Source organism: Hemicordylus capensis, chromosome 4 (genome assembly GCF_027244095.1).
Source record: "Hemicordylus capensis ecotype Gifberg chromosome 4, rHemCap1.1.pri, whole genome shotgun sequence".
Lineage (NCBI taxonomy): Eukaryota > Metazoa > Chordata > Lepidosauria > Squamata > Cordylidae > Hemicordylus > Hemicordylus capensis.
In genome coordinates, this window is record NC_069660.1 from 31,326,704 (window position 1) to 31,346,883 (window position 20,180).

A 20,180-nucleotide genomic window follows, 5' to 3' on the forward strand; every position below is an offset into this window, starting at 1 on the left:
AGGGGCCATACATATCCCCTCAGTAGGATCCATGGCAGCTTGGTACATCTAGGCTACAATGATAGGCATTTCAGTAATTATATAATAACAGATATGAATATAACTGTTTGTATCAAGAATGCATATGGATAAGCTGGAGATTCCCCTCCCCCCCAATACGTAGTACAGTGCATGGAAGCAAGCTGGCATGAGATGCAAGAACAATCTTTAATGTTCCATGTCATTTGTTAACAGTTGGATCTGGCTGCCAGTGACAACAATGAAAGCCGCTTCAGCGTATGAGTCAGTCTTAGCATAAATTAAAGACAGTTCATAACTCCTCGCTTGATATATTTCGAGGAAGGAATGCCCCTGAAGACAAACAGATTGAGTCCTCCATTTTCAAAGTGTACATTAGAAATCCCTGTGTTTAATGTTAGTACCGCATAAGTAGAATGGGGAAGTATGTGGGAAGCTGTTATCTTTAGTATCCTTGGTCCATCTCGCCCAGTACTGTCTACACTGGCTGGCAGTTGCTCTTCAGGGTTTCAGATGGAGACCTTTCCTCATCCTACCTGAAGATGCCACGGATTGATCCTGGGATTTTCTGCTCATAATTACTCAGTTATTTGCTCAACCACTGCTCAAGGGCCATAGCTCAGTCTGGGAGGGAATGTTTGGGTGGGAACAAGTCATGGCAATTGGTAAGAAATTGGCTTATCCATCTTCTGTACGCAGAAAGGTCCTTGGAGTTCCTGCTTCTCTGTGAAATAAACGTGCTAGTCTTCCTGTGTTGCATTTTCATGCTTTGTTGTGGGGTGTGTGTGTGTGTACTCATCCATTTCTTCTAAATGTATATTTAGAAGTGTGATGCGGCAAGGAACCAGCTACACTGCTAACTGAGCATCTGTGATCAGGGTCTCCACACTCTCTCTTGCCTTTTATTGCGTTCTAGGGATGTGCACAAACCTGTTTGGAGGCCCTTTTACGGGCCTCTAAACAGGTTTGAACATGGGGCCTGGTTCAAAGTTTGACAGAGGCAGGGGTGCCTCTTTAAGGGCGGGGGAGGGTGCATTTACCCCTCCCACCGCTTTCCCCCCCGCCGGCGCTCATTACTGTTAAAAAACCTTTGGGGCAGCAGTATACCTCCCTGCAGCCTCATTGCCCTCCTCGGCCAGAAGTGACCGGAAGTACCGGGGGTGCATTCACCTGTGGTGTGCATGCGTGCATGGCAGACGGACATGCACGCGACTGGCGCACGCACCTCTGGTACTTCCAGCCACTTCCGGCTGCAGAGGGCAATGGGACAGCAGGGAGGTATGTTGCCACCCCGAAGGGTTTTAACAGTAACGAGCCCCGGCTAGGGAAAAGCGGCGGGAGGGGTAAGTGCAACCTCCCCCGCCCTTAAAGAGGCACCCCCGACTCCGTCAAACTGCCCAGCCGCACTTCCATGCGCATCCCTATTGAATTCCCCTCCTACTATGTCTTGTATTTAATACATTAGAAGCCTTCAGGCAGGGTTATGTGGTTTTGTGGAATTATATAGTGCTTTGTGGAATTAGGCACAGCCAGTAGCTTTTCACACTTCAAAGCAGGGGAAAGAGCCACACAGCTGTCTTCACAACTGGGGTGGGTGGGGTGGGGGTGGGGTCAGGGTTAGGGTTAGGGTCTGTCTAAACCAGTGTTGTCTGCTCTGACTAGTAAGGTCATTCTCAGCCCCACTCTCTGGGATGATAATTGGAGATGCTAGGAATTGAACCCCCAGAACTTCTGTATGCAAAACATGTGCTCTATCACCACACTTTTGGGATTCACTGGGTTATCTAGAGGCAGATGAATTGCCAGTCAAGTGCTTTTTTAGGCAGATTAATATCTGCCTAAGATCTTCTTGGAGAGCTTCTGCATCTTGGCTTGAGTGCTTCCAAGCAGAGGCTATCATGAGGTGTGATGAGGTACATTATTATCAAAAGGAAAAAGGAAAGGTTGTGCCGCCGAGTCGGTGTTGACTCTTGGCAACCACAGAGCCATGTGGTTTTCTTTGGTAGAATACAGGAGGGGTTTACCATTGCTTTCTCCCGGGCAATATGAGATCATGCCTTTCAGCACCTTCCTATATCGCTGCTGCCCAATATCGGAGCTTCCCATATTCTGGGAAACATACCAGCGGGGATTCGAACCATCAGCCTCCTGCTCTCTAGGCAGGTTACTTCTCCGCTGTGCCATTAGGTGGCTTCTGTACATTATGAAGCAGCACATTATTGGGCCACAAGAAGGCAGCAAAATGGCCCCCTCTGCCACCATCAAAGCAGCTCCTCAGGGCCAATCTGACCCTTGCAAAGAGTTCTTCTCCTCATGCTCAATGGAATGCTTGCAAGAAGCACAAGGAGAGAAGAGGGATTGCTGGCAATCTTCCTGCTTCCCCACTCCCTGCACCAGTTTCAGAACTTGCAAAGGTTGGTTTTAAAAGGGGGCTGACTCTCACCAGGGACAAAGGGAATGGCAGCGTTTGGCACCCTACCTCAGGCACCTTGGGCCACCTCTGCTTCCAAGATCATGCCACTGTTAGCGCTGGGACACAAAAGCTTGGCTTCATCCTAGAGCAAGCTGATTTAGAGATGCATCATGCATTGCAATCTTCTGCTTACCTCCGAGCTTGAGGGGCTTGATGATGTAGCAGAGCCCAGAAATGTGTTGCGTTACAGAGACTGCTTTCTATCGCAACATGACTTTGCAAATTACCTTTGGCAGAACTTTTCAGCAAGCATATTTGACTAACATCATGGTATGGCGGAAGATGGCAGTCCGCCAGGATGTTGGACCTGCCAAAATCTTTTCAGCAGACATCAGAGCATAAAAACAAATGTGGGTTCTGCAAGACAAAACATTACGTATTCTTCCTCTTTCTTCAGTTAAGAGCAGAAGCTCTTAAGAGCAAGCAAGCAAATAAATAAATCAAGAAGTAAGCAAGGGGGAAAGAACAAGGAGAGTTTGCTAGAGCTAATCTTTCTTAGGGTTTGATTTCTGGCTATCTTGCACTTTGTTTTTGACAGGGCAATTTCAGTGTCAGTTGTGCCTCAAGAGTCAGTAGGTGAAGATTAGTTGCAGGTGAGTCACAGCTTGTGGGAGGGGCACATTACTGTGGAGGCTCCGTTTGGAAGCAGCTCTTGAGAAGACAAGGTTCTGACCAGGGGAGCTTTGCGAACGGGGGTTTCCTAACATTTATCAAAGGGGTTTTGCATGGAGTTTAGCGAGGACATGTGTAGGGAGGTGCACAATCAGTCCCCCTTTGTCCCAAAGGAGACACCCAGCATAAGGAGAAAGTGAGTTTTTGTAATTTTTCTTGGAAGATGGTGCTTAAAACCTTTAAAAAGCTGACAATTGCAGCTAAGACAATTGCTTAAGACCTGACAATTGCATCTGATCGTGAGGAGCTCCAAAAGGATCTCTCCAAACTGGGGGAGTGAGCAACAAAATGGTAAATGTGGTTCTGTGTAAGCAAGTGTAAAGTGATGCATATTGGGGCAAAAAAAACCCCACCCAAATACACATATATATTGATGAGGTCTGAGCTGTCGGTGACTGACCAGGAGAGAGATCTTGAGGTCATGATGGACAGCTTGGTGATAGTGTCGACTCAGTGCACAGCAGCTGATGCCAATTCATGCTAAGGGTCATTTAGACAGGGGATTGGAAAAAAATTGCTAATATTATAATACTCTTATACGGGTCTCTGGTGCGGCCACATTTGGAGTACTGTGTGCAGTTCTGGTTACTGTATATTGAGAAGGACATTGTAGAACTGGAAAAGGTGCAGAAGAGGGCAACCAGATGATCAAGGTCCTGGAGCACCTTCCTTATGAAGCAGGGCTACAGCATCTGGGGCTTTTTAGTTTGGAAAAGAGGAGGCTACTGAGAGACATGATAGAGGTGTATAAAATTATGCATGGTGTAGAGAGAGTGGACACAAATAAGTTTCTCTCTCTCTCTCACAGCACTAGAACCAGGAGTCTTCCCATGAAACTGAAGGCCAGGAAATTTAGGACCAACAAAAGTACCTTTTCACACCATGTAAAATTAATCTATGGAATTATCTGTCACAGGATGTGGTGATGGCCCCTAGCTTGGTTGGCTTTAAAAAAGGCGTGGACAAATCCATGGAGGACAAGTCTATCAATGGCTACTTGTTGGTAGCAATTGGCCACCTCCAGCCTCAGAGGCAAGTTCCCTCTAAATCCCAGTTGAAGGGGAGAGGGCACACCCTTACCTCTTGCTGTGGGCTTCTCAGAGGCATCTGGTGGGCCACAGTGGGAAACAGGATGCTGGACTAGATAGGCCTTGGGCCTGATCCAGCTGTGCTGTTCTTATGTTCAGAAAACGTTTGTGATCTGTGCCATGGTGAAGTTTCTCCAGATCTAATTTAATGTTTTGAAGATATTATGAAGCAGGCAGAATAACTACATTTAGAAGTTTGCAGGGCTTTTCTATTTCTTGCTTCAGGATGAGAAGTTTTAGGCCTGTTTCTATTCTCCCTTATTCTGTCTGACTTCTATAGCCGTTTGAATTTTCCCAACACACTGTTTGTTCATTCTGAAAGACATAGGAGCCGGTTCAGTGGATTTCAGAGGATAAGCATAGTTCTGGAGCCATTCATGGGTGATGTTGGAAACTTGCAGTGCATATTCCTTTTTCTGCAGCCTACTTCAGGTGGAGGGGGGCAGTTTTTTCTGCTTTCTCCTAAGGTATTAGGGAAAGGATGGACAAACCTGGCCCTCCAGCTGCTGTTCCCATCAACTCCCATCACCCCCAGCTTTAATTTAATGTGGCTGGGGAAGATGGGAGTTGTAGTTCGACAACAGCTGGATGGCCAGGTTTGCCCACCCCTTAGGGAGAAAATCCTTCCCAGACATGTTGTACCATAGTCCACAGTCTCGCTAAGCCCTGGTCAGCAACTAGTTTTGCTGAATGGTTGCTTTGAGAGGAATGGGACTTCATGTCCCAGTGTTCCAAATGCTGACACCCCCAATCTGAATTAATTGGAGCACAAAGTGACACACTTCAGAATCTAGGTTTGGTTCCATATCTTCCAGATCTTGGGGCCGCGGTTAGTGGCCTCCTAGGTCTGGGGGGGCGGGCCTCCAAATGTCCGGGGTGTCTCCTACAGCCACCCTGCGACTGCCTGCTGCGGCGAACCTATGTGGTTGTTGGTTTTTTAAATCAAAGCCACTGCACAGCCAATGAGTGGTTGCTGGCGGGGAGGGTAGCCGCGCAGTCGACCTCCTCTCCTCCCCTGCCCGGTGGCAGCAGCAGCGGGGGGGGGGGGGGGGAGCGACCGCTAGGCATGTCCTCTCGGCCCAGCAGCTGTAGTGAACTGCGAGGCACTCCTGCGTAGCTCAGAGGAAGATCGTTGCAAGCCTGATCTTCTTCTGAACTTCACAGGTGCACCTCGCAGTTCACTACAGCCTCTGGGCTGAGAGGACGTGCCTAGGGGTTGCTCCCCCTGCTTCTGCTGCCACCGGGGAGGGGAGGAGAGGAGGAGGTTGACTGCTCGGCTACCCCCCCCCCCCGCCGGCAACCACCCTTTGGCCGTGGGGCAGCTTTGATTTTAAAAATCCATGTAGGTTTACTGCAGGAGGCCCCCAAAAGTAGGTTTCAGGGGCCTCTTGGCGGGGGGCAGGGTCGCTCAGCTAAGGGCTGGTCCAGACACCAGAATCACCTAGGTGTGCCCCTGACCAGAAGTAACAAGCTATGTTATTTTTCAAGTCTATTTCACTATATTCCACTTTCTGGCAAAGTCTTTAGAAACTTTCTACATGTTTTGTTTGCTTGTTGGCTGGTGCATTTGTTTTTTCTCCTGAAATGAACATTTGATGATTTATTGATTTAGAATACTTAGTCACCCTATCTCAGAGGCTAGACAAATTCCAGAGGGATGGCTTTGCCAGTCTGTTGTAGAAGAAGCAACAGAGTCCCATGGCTTCTTAAAGATGATAACATTATCATGGTGTATGTTTTTGTGGACTACTTGGTTACATCAGTCAGTTCCCTCTGACAAAGTGGGCTGTATCCCATGAATGTTTGTGCCACAATACATTTGTTAGACTTTCATGTTCTACATGACTATTTGTTATCCATTTTTAAAAGGGTTGTCAAGATCCTAACCTTACTCACTTACTCTCCAGAAAACCCCTACTCAGTATCTCAGACTGGGCAGCGGTACAAAGGGCACCCTGTACAGAGCATGCTTGATGGCCCTAACTCCTTTATAATTATTGTACGTTTGTAGATTAAGTCCTGACATGAGAGACATCTTAGTCTGAAAGCGAAGGCTTTCATTATGTTGTTTTATCTTGGAGGGAGGTTACTTCCATGAAATGATTCATCACACCCTTGTAGCGTGACTTACACTATGGATCCTCCCGATCATGTGGGGAGTTTCCATACTGGTGTCAGCTGCATTGCACAGGCAGAAAAACTTTCTGTATCAGGAGAATTCACATAGAATTTCAACTAGCTATTATTGCTAGGTCATGGGGAGCCACCTAGCAAAAGCAATTCACAGGACACACGTATCTCTGATAAAGGGCTGCATGTTATTCACCCTTGCGGTACAAAGACAGTGAGGGATTAAATGCTAATACTAGAAGAGTTTTGGGGCTAGTTCTAGATGCTGGTTCTAGAAGGAATTTGGGGTTAAATGAATAGTTCTGGTCAAATTTTGTGTGTTAGTGCATGAATCTTGAATTGGAATAGAACTGAACCAATTGTGTCCAAGGGCGGAGCTATCATTGTTCAGCTCCGTTCAAAAAATATGGGCCACCAAGGGCTGTAGGCCCCACCATTCGCCTCCGCTTGTTCACCCACTTGGCTCACCCCATCAGCCTGGCTTGCTACTGCCCACTTGCTAGCCACTCCGTGACCCCCAGTAACTGCCAGAATGCCTGACTGCATTGCCCCCTGGCCAGTTGATGTGATATAATAGTGTTGCCACACACCACACAGTGACATCATTGTATCACATTGGCCAGCTAGGGGAAAATGCAGGTGGCTGCACTAGCAGCTAGAGAGGGCCACAGAGCAGCTGGCTGCCAGGTGGACTACTGGGCAGATGAGTGGGCGAGTTGGGTGGGTGAGAGGGGAGGTGAGTGGCCCATGGCAATGGTGGTGCCGGCAGGGGCAGTGCTTTAAAAGAGAGAGGGGAGCATTGCTCAGTTACTGAGCACGGTCCCTAGGAGGTAGCTATACCACTGGTCATGTCCATAGAAAACAGAAGTGAAAAGCTTTACGCCTAACTTGTACCCTAATCAAAAGAGGGGAAGTTTCTCCTCTCCTTCCATGTTGATGAAATTAGTTTCTCCTTCCATGTTGATGAAATTCATTCTCAGCAGGCGGGAATAATCCCTTTTTGTGCATCTGACTGACCTCAGTTTTTTGCTTTGGGGCAAGTTCTTTTTGTTTGATCTAAGGAAAGTTTACGGGAAACCCTGCTTCTGTATTCCAGGTCTGAAGTTAGGCATGGAGCGGGATGCGTATGTCATGATCGCCGAGAAAGGGGAGAAGCTGTATCACATGATGGCGAACAAGAAAGTGAACCTTATCAAAGACAGGAGGAGAAAATTAAGCACTGTTCCCAAGTGCTTTCTTGGCAAGTAAGTGGCGTTTGGGTTGAAAAGGCCCATTCATTCCAATTAACGGAAAGGACCATGAATTTTCTGTGGATGGTATTGTGAAGCCAAATCAGAAGTGCTTTGATGGGACTTAATTGGAAAGGTCTTTAACCTCCATTATAATTAGTTTATTAAAATTAATCATTCATTCCTATATAATGCCTTGGACTATGCAGCGGCAGCAAATTCCAATGGGGGTGGGTGGTGGAAGATAACCTCCAAACATCATTCCAGATCTACAGGAAGACTTAGGAGAATGAATGAATTACATGTTGTAATGAATGCATGGATTACAAGTTGAAAATACATTTAAGAACCCATCTTTGTGACTTGTTCTGTCTTTTATTTTTTGTTTAGATACTTACGTGGAAATTCTTTTGACTTGCTTAGAGCTGTTCCTGCTCATAGCCAGACATTAGGAAGTGATTTTTAAGGGTGAAAAGATTAGCTTTGGAAAAACATTTAGTGTAGAAAGGGATGAGAATGCAGACAAGAGGTGTGCAACAAGAAGAGTTTAAATAAGATAGAGAGGCTGTTCTCACACTCACCTTAACCCAGGCTAGGGATGCTGTGACAGGCTGTGTTGGGCTGCACGTGAGAATCACCAGGATCCCTATCCCAGCAGGGCAGCGCTGCCTAGCCCTGCTTTTTAAACCCGGTTCTTAGCCAGGGTTAAGGGCTCATGCAAGCCCTTAACCTGGACTCCGAGATTGTGTGTTCACTGGGGTCCATTAAGCTCCAGCAGGCACAGAGATGGGTGCCTAGAGCGCCTGTCTCCTGGGGGAATCTCCCAATGCATCGCACATGTCATGAGGTGTATTGTGGGATATCCAGAGCCAGGACAACATGTCCCGGCCTCTGGAGCTCTGCACTGCAACACACAGTGCGGATTGTCTGGGAGTGCAATTCGCACTCCCAGCAACACACAAACGCTTGTCTGGGGGGAAGGTGGGTTCAACCAGATGCCCTGCCTGCCCACCCACCCCCCACGGTCACATGAACGACCTCAAAGATTAAATAAAATATTCAACCCATATTGCTTAAATGCAGAACATGAATTCTGGCAGTAATCTGAAAGGGCTTTTCCTTTCTGCTTCCTGCCTACTAAAAATGAAATTCTCATCTAGAAAGTCTCTTCTTGGGGGCAGCTTAACCAGCTGCATTGCTTCCCTCTTGATCCCAAAGCTTTGAGAAAGCAGTGTGGATCAGAAATGATGCTGTTTCTTCATGGCTGACTCATGGGCAGACTTCAAGGACTGGTGTTTCTGGCATGGCAAAGTCACAGAGCAAACCTCACCTTGGAAGACGATATTGGAGGATGCTTTCTTCTTCTAAGCATAGACCATGTCCTTATAATCAAGGTAGTTGGCCCAAGGAGTGGTCAGATTCAAAGCCACGTGTGCTCCCGGAAACTGCACATGTAGCTGCAGAAATCCTGGTCAGAGGACTGTCCCTCATGTGTGAGGTGCAATCGTAGTTTGGTGCTGCACCAAGCCAGCATACATCAGACTTAAGATTCCTGATGCTAACACAGTGTGGTGTCCAACAATGAGTGCTCCTTGCATACAATTGCTTTCTGGTCTTCCAGCTGGGATTTCTGCTGCCACACGCATGGTTTTCATGAGCATGCTCTGAATCTTAGGTAGCTGCTCCACAGTCTAACTTTCTTGATCGTAAAACACAGCCATAGTGTGAAGAGATGGGACATATAGTGGTATATCCTTGCAACTATGAGATGAATCTGCTAGTTTTTCTGCCTATGTCAGCCACCGAATGGCAGAATTTATTTTATTGTGAAGATTTATACTCTCTCTCTTTTAGTCAAATGACCCCCAAAGGGTTTTCAAAAGGTTATAACATTACAAAACTCAGCCCGGCAACCTTTATTCCAGAGAATAGAGCATGGTTGGCCAACCAGGGGCTGTCCAGCTATGGGACTACAACTCCCATCATCCCAAGCTGTAATAAATTGTGGCTGGAGATGATGGGAGTTGCAGTACAACAACTAGAGAGCCTCTAGTTGGCCACCCCTGGGCTAGAGTGTCCTTTCCCATATTCCTGCAGTCCCATGATTTCTGGCATTTGGAACCGAGCAGGGGCTGTTGGAGGAGAAACAGATTCCCTGTAGCTGCTTGTTTTCTGGCCAACAGCTGGAGCCCTGCTAGTCTAGGAGGCGATCTGGTCTTGCGGCAGCAAGCATGAATGGTCCTCTTTGCTAAGCAGGGCCCACCCTGGTTTGCATTTGAATGGGAGACGACGTGTAAGCACTGTAAAGCATTCTCCTTAGGGGATGGGGCCACTCTGGGAAGAGCATTTGCATGCTTGCATGTGGAAGGTTCCAAGTTCCCTCCTTGGCATCTCCAAGATGGGGCCGGGAGAGACTCTTGCTTGAAACCTTGGAGAGCTGCTTCCAGTCTGTATACAGAACTGAGCTAGATGGACCAATGGTCTGACACAGTATAAGGTGGCTTTCTGTGTTCCTTCCTATGTTATTATGGCCTTCCCCTTGACGTAGTGTTCTTCCTGAGAGGACGGGCATGGGACCCACAGAAGCTCTTGTTCCTTTGGTGGAAGAGGCAGGAGTATCCTTCCCCTCATTTCTGCAATCCTAGGATAGTCCTTGTCAGCTCTACTTTTTAAATTCCATTTCTTTGGGTGCATGAAATGTTTCACATCATATGCTGCTTGTTATTATTACCCCTGCCTGGCTACTGCTGTAAATTAAAAAAAAAAAGCCGTCCGTATGGGGCTCCCCCTGATACGTTTTTAACCGAAGCCCCTCAGTCTTGACCTCAAGCACTGTCCCTGCACTTTCCAGTTCCAGCTGCACATCTAGAGCTTTCATATGTGCTATAATCTTACCCTGTGGCAATCTTGCTATTTCAGTCATAACTCCCTAATCCCTCTTAGGGAAAAAGGAGACAAATCTTTGTGGGTTGCTAACTATAGCAACTTTGCCGCTGTTCTAGTCCTGACCACCCAGCAGAGCTAAGCCAGTGCATGACTGCAGATCTCTCATTTTTTATCTGACCATCCCTGAACAAAATCTTACTTTACCAGCCAACCTTCCAACTGAGCTGCATATTTTCTTGCTATCTCAGATTCTATGTACCAGAGCTTCTTATTGTATGCTATTTAAGTTGTGCTTGTATATTTTGTTTGACAGTTCTCTCTGTATACAAAGCTGGTGGCAGATTTTGGCCCAAAACATTCTTGCTCATTTTTTCTCTGATCTGAATATCCTAGATCAAGTTCTTCATTGCAAGACCCAGAGGCGTATCTAGGGAAAATAGCTCCTAGGGCAAGCACTGAAATTGCACCCCCTCTCCAAACATCTGACACCCATCTTTTAGATAACTTTACCATAATATCAGCTCAAAAATACAAGTCAAGCTCATTAATCTTTTAATATTTCAAAAACTATTTAGCAGTGGATGTAGCCAGACCAAAAAATGCTGGAAAACTACAAATTTCAGTATTCTGAGGCTCATGAAATACCCAAATACTATGTGGAGGTGTACTTGGAAAACTAAACAGAAGTGTCTGTCTAATTCTCTACTATGCATTGTAGCATGACTATTACATAAGTTTTAAAAATAAATGGAGAATTTGGCTTTTCCCAGATACTCTATAAATAATTAAAGGATCTGCAGAGTAAACTGTGTCACTACTTGGAATATATTCTAGTATTTCAGAAAGACAGTTAAAATGAGAGAAAGAGAGCAAGAAACTCCCAGTATCCTTAATACTGTGGATTTCACACTGATTCAAAGACACTCACCATTAATAGCCATATTATTAAGAAATCACATTTAACTCACTTATCACAAAAAGCAAAATAAGAGCAAATGAATACAATCCTAGCTGATAAGCTTCAGCTCAGTATTCCCAAGCCCCTATTCTCTGTACAAAGTGCCAAACTGAATATGTGTACAGTGACTTATATTATATTAAATAAAAAAATTTAACTGTAGCCCCTTCGGGGGGCTTCCTAAAGGCTGGGGTGGGTGTGTCTGCAAAGGTTCCCCCTCCCCCCGCTAGCCTCTTAATTCACCGTCGCAGCCCGTCCCAGGCTGATTTTTGGGCCCGTTTGGGCCTGCAAAGATCAGTGTGGTGGCTATTTTTGAGGCTGCCATGCATGCTCAAATTGCCTCTGCGAGGCCTGGCAAGGCCTAGGGCTTCACAGGGACCATTTGAGCATGTGTGGTGGCCACTTTGTTTTCAGTGGCCATTTTAAAAAATCATTTTTTAAAAATGGCGCCCCCCTTCAAGTGACGCCCGGGGCATGTGCCCTACCTGCCCTACCCTAGATACGCCCCTGGCAAGACCCAGACGCCGCCAGTGATGGCCCCCTGCCCAATTGTTTGTTAGGCCTGTGATCATTCTTACCGTGCAGTGCTGCACTTTGCCCTGCGCTGGTGGAGGGGTCCTTTAATGGAATTGGAGCCCCCTTGAGCCCCTGCACCATCTTGGAAGGCGTGCACGGGAACTGTAACCCTTCCCAGTACTTTCCCATAGAGCTCTTAAGAGAGGGCTCCATCTTTCTTAAAGGGCCTACCCAGCACTGAGAAAAATGCGGTACTGTGCGGAGGTCAGAACAATGGGAAATGGCTCTCACATTGAAGGTATTTCCCCCCAAAGTGACCTCCACTTAAAAAATGGTGAAGATCACTGTCCTAGATCACACAAAGCTGTTTTTAAAATCCTGGCCAGCCAAGATTCCCAATTCAGCATTTGTGTCTGCAGATGAATACTGAATGTGGGGATTTCCAGAGGGTGTGGCCAGAGAGTGCCTTGGCACAGGGGACATGGCATGCTGGTGCACTCTCATCCTCCCAATTTATTATTTATTTGATTATTTAACACATTTGTATACCGCCCACTACCGAAGTCTCTAGGCAGTTTATTCTTCGTTTAAAACCAACCAAGAATAAAACAAACCAAGAATTTTAACAGTTAAAACATAAAAACCAGATTAAAATATCCATAAAAATACCTACTAACTAAGAAGCTTAGCTGAAGAGATGTGTCTTTAGTTGTTTCCTAAAAGCCAACAGGGATGGAGCAGCTCTAATCTCAGCAGAAAGTGCATTCCACAGTCCTAGGGCAACTACAGAGAAGGCACGCCTTTAAGCAAATCCCTGTGTTTGCTTATTTATTTCCAGGATTTATACCCTGGTTTTTATTAGATTTCAATGCAAATTACAATATTATGAAAATCATACAAAACAAATATAAAAAATTAAGATATCAATAAAACAACCAATATCTCAGCACAAAGCTACAACAAGGTTGGGATAAAATCATTGTAACATCAGCCTTGAACAGAACTGAAAGCAATTACAAAGCAATTTCAACCTGCATCTGAACACAGATGAAGCCCGCCTAACCTCTCTAAGGAGGCAGTTTCAAAGCCATGGTGCTGCCGGTAAAAATGGCCCTGTCTCTGGTTGCTTACCTCTTGGATTTTGCTGCATGGCGAACTAGTGGACAGAGCCTTCCCCACTGGTTTTGGGACTAGACAGGTTCATATGTGAGTAAGAAGATAACCAGCTCCCAGGCCACTCAGTGAACTCAGAGCCCCTTGTCAAAGGGGCTCTAGAAATGCTGCAGATCACTTATGTACCCTTTTCCTTGTGCTTCTGGGTGATGTCTGCCTATGGTGGTGTTAATTCAGATATATCTTTAAGCATTCTTTGCCCAACTTTCTGTTTTGCAACTGTGCTGACTGGATCAAAATGCATGGTACAAGTTTGAATCAATATTTCAGCACAATTTTTGCCCCCTAAATTAAAATTGGAGGAAAACTCCAATCTCATGTTCTACAAGTAAATGCTTTGGGTATACCGGGATAAGAGTTATCTGAACTTGGATGAGCTATGTGCTGCTGTGGGCATTACTGTTGTGGCTATGCCTCTTGACTGGAAAGAGGCAAGCTCAGAGACATGCAAACTGCATGTCTACTCATGCACAGACACAATGGTTAGCCTCTTCTGTATCCCTGTATCTACATAGGAACAGCTCTGCTGGATCGGGCCCAAGGCCCATCTGGTCCAGCATCCTGTTTCACACAGTGGTCCAACAAATGCCTCTGGAAGCCACAGGCAGGAGTTGAGGGCATGCCCTTTCTCAGAAGTTGAGGGCATGCTGTTACTACCCTGCAACTGATACTCAGAGGCATCCTGCCTTTGAGGCTGGAGGTGGCCTATAGCCCTCCAGCTAGTAGCCGTTGATAGACCTCTCCTCCATGAAGTTATCCAAACCCCTCTTAAAGTCATCCAGGCTGTTGGCTGTCACCACATCTTGTGACAGAGAATTCCACAAGTTGATTATGTGTTGTGTGAGAAAATACTTCCGTTTGCTGGTCCTAAATTTCCTGGCAATCAGTTTCATGGGATGACCCCTGGTTCTAGTGTTGTGTGAGAGGGAGAATAATTTCCCTCTATCCACTTTCTCCACTCCATGCATGATTTTATAGACCTCTATCATGTCTCCCCACAGTCGTCTTTTTTCTAAACTAAAAAGCTCCAGGTATTGCAGCCTTGCCTCATAAGGAAGGTGCTCTAGGCCCCTGATCATCTTGGTTGCCCTCTTCTGCACCTTTCCCAGTTCTACAAATTCCTTTTTTAGATGTGGTGACCAGAATTCTACAGTAATTGAATGTTCCAATCACATCTAATGCAGATATGCATTAGCAAAGTAACTTGTCACTGATGGAGACTGAAGCACAGCATCATTCAGAGACACAATGGGCAGCCTCCTCTGTGCATGAATATTTTGGGCTCTTATATGCCATTAAATGTTTTAATTCTTTTATTTCTTGCAGTGAACTAGCAGTTCTCTTACAGCACACAGTTTGGAAACTACTGACTGAAGCAAAGGCCTAAGTCTGTGAAAACAGAAAACTAGCATGTTCGAGGGAAGACTGGGCTAGAATCCTTCTTTCTTCTAGTTTTCTGTGTGCAGGGATTTTTCTTTTCCTTTTCCTTTCCTTTCCTTTCTTCAGTATAGAGGATCTTTCAAACAACTGAGCTCTCACCTTCAGTCGGTAGACCCAGCCCAGACACAAAATGACCAGCACAATGAGAATTGTGACCCAGTCATAAAAGTTTCTGAGAACACTTTTCCATGCATACTTAATATTAGTTTCATGAAGATCATTATGACAGCATCAGATACTTAGGGCTTATGGGTGTCCTTCAGAGAAGATGGGAACCATCTGAGTAAACATATCTTTGTACTTGCAAAGCGTATAGCTCTCTGTAAACTTTGCCAGTGCAGATAATACAACTGTTCAGTGATTTTGCAGACAGGTATTTATACGTCATATGTTAGCCTGTGAACAGCACTTTGTGGTTGCAACATATTTTATAACTGAAAATTTAGTCACACAAACTCTGCATGACACACAAGATATGCAAACTTAGGATGGAAAGTTAAGTGCTGAATTTTGTGTGCATGTATGTTAGTCGTTTGACAAAAAGACAACTCATACAAAATAACAGATTGGGATGACAGTAGGATAATATTTAATCCATACTAGCTTAACTCGTGCAGAGCATTTGCACTCTAGTACTTGATTACTCCCCTCACCCCCTGCCACAGCCCCCCTCACCTCAGAGATCTCTCCACTCTCATCTTCTTCTTCTTCTTCTTCTTCTTCTTATTATTATTATTATTATTATTATTATTATTATTTCGATTTCTATACCGCCCTTACAAAAATAGCTCAGGGCGGTTTACAAAGAGAAACAATAAATAACCTGAGCTGCATTCCTGCTCGTCCTCCTCCATCCGGTTGCTTCCATCCCCCTCACCCCTCTTGGTCACTCCTCCATCCCTTTACTCCATCCCACTCACCCCTCTTGGTCACGGCTGCAGCGTTGCTGGAGCCTATTGGCCAAGCTGCAGCCCCCTATCCCCAGAGACCTCCTCACCTGAGCCCCGCTCCTGCTCCTCCATACAGGAGCAGCAGCAGCAGCAGCAGCTGTTGGCTGGGCCCTTCCTTGCTGCCGCCACTGCCATGGCCGCTTGTTCCCCTCAGGCCATTTACAGGCCCAGGCCCGTCCTTTGCCTGCCTGCCTCCCTCTGTCAATGGCCTCAGTAGCCCCAAACAGCAGCAGTGGTTGACTGGGCCCCTCCTTGCTGCCAATAGGCGCCGCCATGGCCGCTTGTTTCCCTCAGGCTGCTAACAGGCTTGGACCCATCCCTCACCCTTCCTTCTTTCTCTCTCCTCCGCTCGCTCTTCCCCTCTGTCTTTCTTCCCCTCCCTTCTCTCTCTCTCTGTTCCCTCCCTCCCTCCCTCTCTCTCTCTCCCCTCCACCCTTTCCTGAGTTAACAGATCTTGTTCATCTTGTTTCCTCATCTAATTCACACAACGGCAACCTCCTTCTCCTGAAGGAGCTTTTTACTTCCTCACGACCCCTCTCTTCGCAGACCCCTGCCGACTATCCGATAGATTCCTCTCCTCTACAATCAAGAACATTTTCCGACCAGTAACAATTGCATTCCAACTGACCTTAACCATCCCAGGCTCCTCCCTACTATCTGCATATGGGATCCCCACTGCCCAATCACCATGGTGCTTCTGCTTTCACAGGATCCTCCTCCCTATCTGCATATGGAATCTCCACTGCCCAATCACCATGGTGCTTCAGCTCATTAACTCTTGCGAGAGCTGCCACACACAGGATTAGCATGGGTACGCCTTAGAGAATTATAGAGAGAGAGAATATAAATGAAAAAGATTAATAGATTATGGATGAACATAATTCCAAATTACCAGAAGAACAGAAAACATGTTATTACAATTGACATCCTCTGGCAGGTTTTGTCCTGCTTGCTTGGCTAGGAAATATTTTCCTGGTATCTGTGGGAGGGATCTTATACAAGTAAGGGGATGGAGACGCAGACTTTCTGCTGCCCTCATGACCCCTCCCTTGCTTCAGACAGAGAGAGGAAGAAATTACCTCCATTGATCCTCCTCATCCACTTTCTTTGTGGCTCAAAGCTGGGGAATAAGAAGAGGGAGTTCCTTCCTCATTAGTTCTTTCCCTTTAAAGTTGATTCTCAAAAGCCTGGTTGGAGAGAGAGAGAGAGAACGCGAAATCAAGCAAGATAAAATTAAATAAAATACACAGCTATAAGAGGGAGGATACCTGGCTTAGCACTACTACATTAAAAAAAATGTCTTGAGTCTATAGTTGATCACAAGCTGAACAGTCAGCAGCAAAAAAAAGGCTAATGCAGTTTTAGGCTACATGTATAGAACCACCCAGGTCATAAGAAGTAACTTCCATTTTATTCTGCACTAATCAAACCTCTCCTGAAGTACCCTATCCAGTTCTGGGCACTGCACTTTAAGAAAGATGTAGACAAATTGGAACATTCAGAGGAGGGCATTGAAGAAGAGATCCCGGCAGGAAGCCCTATGGGGAGAGGTTGAAGGGACTGGATATGTATAGCCTGGAAAGGCGAAGACTAGGGTGGAGGAAGAGATATGTGACACTCTTCAAATAGCTGAAGGATTGTCACTTAGAGGAGAACAAAGACATGTCTGCTGATGCCTCAGAGAGCAAGACTAGATCTAATGGGCCTAGGTCACAGTAGGGTAGATCTTGGTTGCACTTTTGGAGAAACTTCTTAACCGTAAGTGCTGTTTGACAATGCAGCCAATTCCCTAGTGAGTGGGTGGGCAATCCCCTGCTTGAGGTTTTCAAGCAGAGACTGAACAGCTCTCTCTTAGGGATGTTCTAGCTCTGGATTTCCTGCATTGAGGAGGGGGTTGGACTAGATGGCCTCTTGGGTTACCTCCACCTCTGTGATTCTGTGTATTTACTAATACTCTAAAAATTATTGCCAGATGAATCCAGCCCGTTTATATCTATATATTTAGTTTTCCTGGGTGAGCCTTGGAATGTGCGTCCTGGCGCCCAGCTGATTGGCTGGGCAGCAGAGGTACCTGACTGGCTGAGGCACACCCAGGAGAATTGGTCGCTGCAGCAGGCCCAGCCACAGAGGCGAGGCAGTGGCACTCAGCCTGGCCACAGAGACGAGGCGGCAGCGCCCGGCCCGGCAGCCTGGGGCCGGCCAGAGACTGGGGCAGAAGGTGCGGGGGAAGAGGTAGCCGGCCCCAAAGAGCACACAGATGCTCTGTATGGGGTTGGCTAGTACTTAAGTGTTTCATGAATTCTGTTCAGCTGAACTGGTCTAAAGAGGCAGAAACTGATTTAAAATTTCTTCATTTATTGTCCCCTGCAATCACTGTGTGTCATTATGACAATTTCTCTCACATTGTCATGCCGACATATAACATTCTCTGTTGACACACAACAGCATGTACTACATGCTAAGTTGTACTACACGTTACAAAGAGGAAGTGAAGTGGGTGAGAGGGGATTCAATATGGGGCTGCCATTTTGGACACCAGGCCCATGTGTTTTACAAGGTATAGTTCCACCCTAAATCTGAAGCCATTGTCTCCTCATTCTCTTTGCCTCCAAGCACTCTACTTATGGCTAAAATGAGTCAGTCCTTCATAAACACAGGCTAAACATTGGATGCATGGGTGCTGGCTTTGATAAACAACAAACCAACACAACCTAGAAGAGTTGCAGCTATTCTGATTGAACACAGATTTCCTCTGCATCACTACTTTCAGAAATCCTTCTCATGCTTTGTCTGGATTTTGCACCGTTTTGGGATCATCCCTGCTCAAGTTGGCACATGGCCAGCTCCGCTCGGGGCTCTGAAACTGTCCCATTCATCAAGTTTATTTCTTCCTGTACCAGTTCTCTCTCGCCTTTCATTCACTGCTGCATACAGTCACATCCTGTCGGGACTAGAGCTCTGGTGTAGGAGTCACAACACTGCATTATAGCTGCTCAATCAGATTTAGGGTGGCACTATACCATGTAAAACACATGGGCCGGGTGTCCAAAATGGCAGCCCCATGTTTAACCCCCTCTCACCCACCTCACTTCCTCTTTGTAACGTGTAGTACAACTTAGCATGTAGTACGTGCTGTTGTGTGTCGGCATGACAATGTGAGAGAAACGCTGGGCAGAATCCAGACTAACGTCAGGCTTGTGTAAGAACATTTTGCTTATGCAAGGGGGAAGAGGAAATTTTTTGCTGTTTTGCACATCTAAAACAAAAAACTGAGCAAGTGTGTCTAACTCCCAGCCCCTTCCATTTACTTACATTCATTTATATTTAGGCCATGTGCTCATAGTGATTTCTGGCACCTTCTCTCGCCTCTAAAGATGGAGAATAAATGATAGCATTATTGCACGTTTAGCTTTCTCTGTGTTATCAACCCTTCTTTATCCCTACCTCCAAACAATTAGGGTAAAATTGCAGTCATGTTTACACAAATGAAAGGGTTGGGGTCGGGGTGTAGGTGACTATGAACAAATTCTTGTACTCTCTCTGTGGAGTAAGCTTTGGAGGATATTTCTGCCAATTTTCATTTCTATTCCTCTGACATCAATAAAATTTTATAGTAGTGCTTATGTTTTAAAAATGTTTTAAAGCTTTTTAAATATTGCATATTTGGCTACTGCAGGCCCGATGGTCAGGACAATAAAAGCATGATAACGCACTGAAAGCTTTGGAAAGCTATTGGCCGATTTCCATCTCTAGAGGTGTAAACCTTGCAAAAAAATTACAACGAGTACCCATCCCCTCAGATGGTACCGACTGCTCCAGCTGACTCTATGAAGGTCACTGCTGGCCAGCATCTGTAATAACAAATGACAAATGTAACAAATAACAAATGTTACATGAGATGCACCAGTACTGTTGCTGTCTAACACATTACTGGCATTTGTTGTGTGTGTGTGTGGGTGGGTGGCAATTTCTACGTCTAGTCCTCATTCCCTCCCATTTTTTTGGAGTATTCGTGTTGGACATGTATTGCTTTGCTTGGAGGAGAGAAAGGCACCTTGGGTCAGTTCACATCTTGGATGTTTGTCTGCTTCCCCAAAGGGAGCTAATTGCATTTGTTACTCTGCTTCTCTTTATTTACAGTGACTTTGTATCTTGGCTCATTGAAATCGGAGAGATAAGCAAACCAGAGGAAGGGGTCAACCTGGGACAAGCTCTGTTGGAGAATGGCATCATTCATCATGGTGAGTTCCTTGTATTGCAGCAACAGATCGTATCAGGTGTACTGGAGGTGGTGTACTGGAGGTGGTGGTAGTTTTTTTATATATTGAAAAAGTATCTTTCACATGTAGTTTAGGTCTCTGCAGTCAGCATTTCAATCAGAACTTTATTTCAGGGTCTCTTTTGTTGCTAGAGAGGCTTAAGATTAGTCAGAATTGGTACTCTTGCTGAAACCAACATTTTGTGAACTGATTTCCATCCTCAAGCTTTCAGAGGATGTATTAATGAATAAGGAAAATACTTTTTCTCCTTGTTTTGGGCAGCTTTTGCAGAAATTAACACACTAGCAGTATTTTGCTTTCATCTTTAAGTTTTTGTATGCACTGGCTGTCATCCTGACTAAAGCTATGGGCATGACCCTCTTCCACA

At 45.8% G+C, this 20,180-nt stretch overlaps 1 protein-coding gene across 5 annotated transcripts in view; it reads left to right on the top strand.

Annotated features, from left to right (window-relative positions):
• PREX1 (phosphatidylinositol-3,4,5-trisphosphate dependent Rac exchange factor 1) overlaps nt 1-20,180 on the top strand; it is a 338,510-nt gene that overhangs the window by 207,479 nt on the left and 110,851 nt on the right. For all 5 annotated transcript variants that reach the window (XM_053247478.1, XM_053247480.1, XM_053247479.1 and 2 more), the window contains 2 exons: nt 7,478-7,625; nt 19,674-19,774. In XM_053247478.1, the coding sequence (XP_053103453.1) occupies nt 7,478-7,625; nt 19,674-19,774 (249 nt within the window). The remainder of the gene's footprint in view (nt 1-7,477; nt 7,626-19,673; nt 19,775-20,180) is intronic.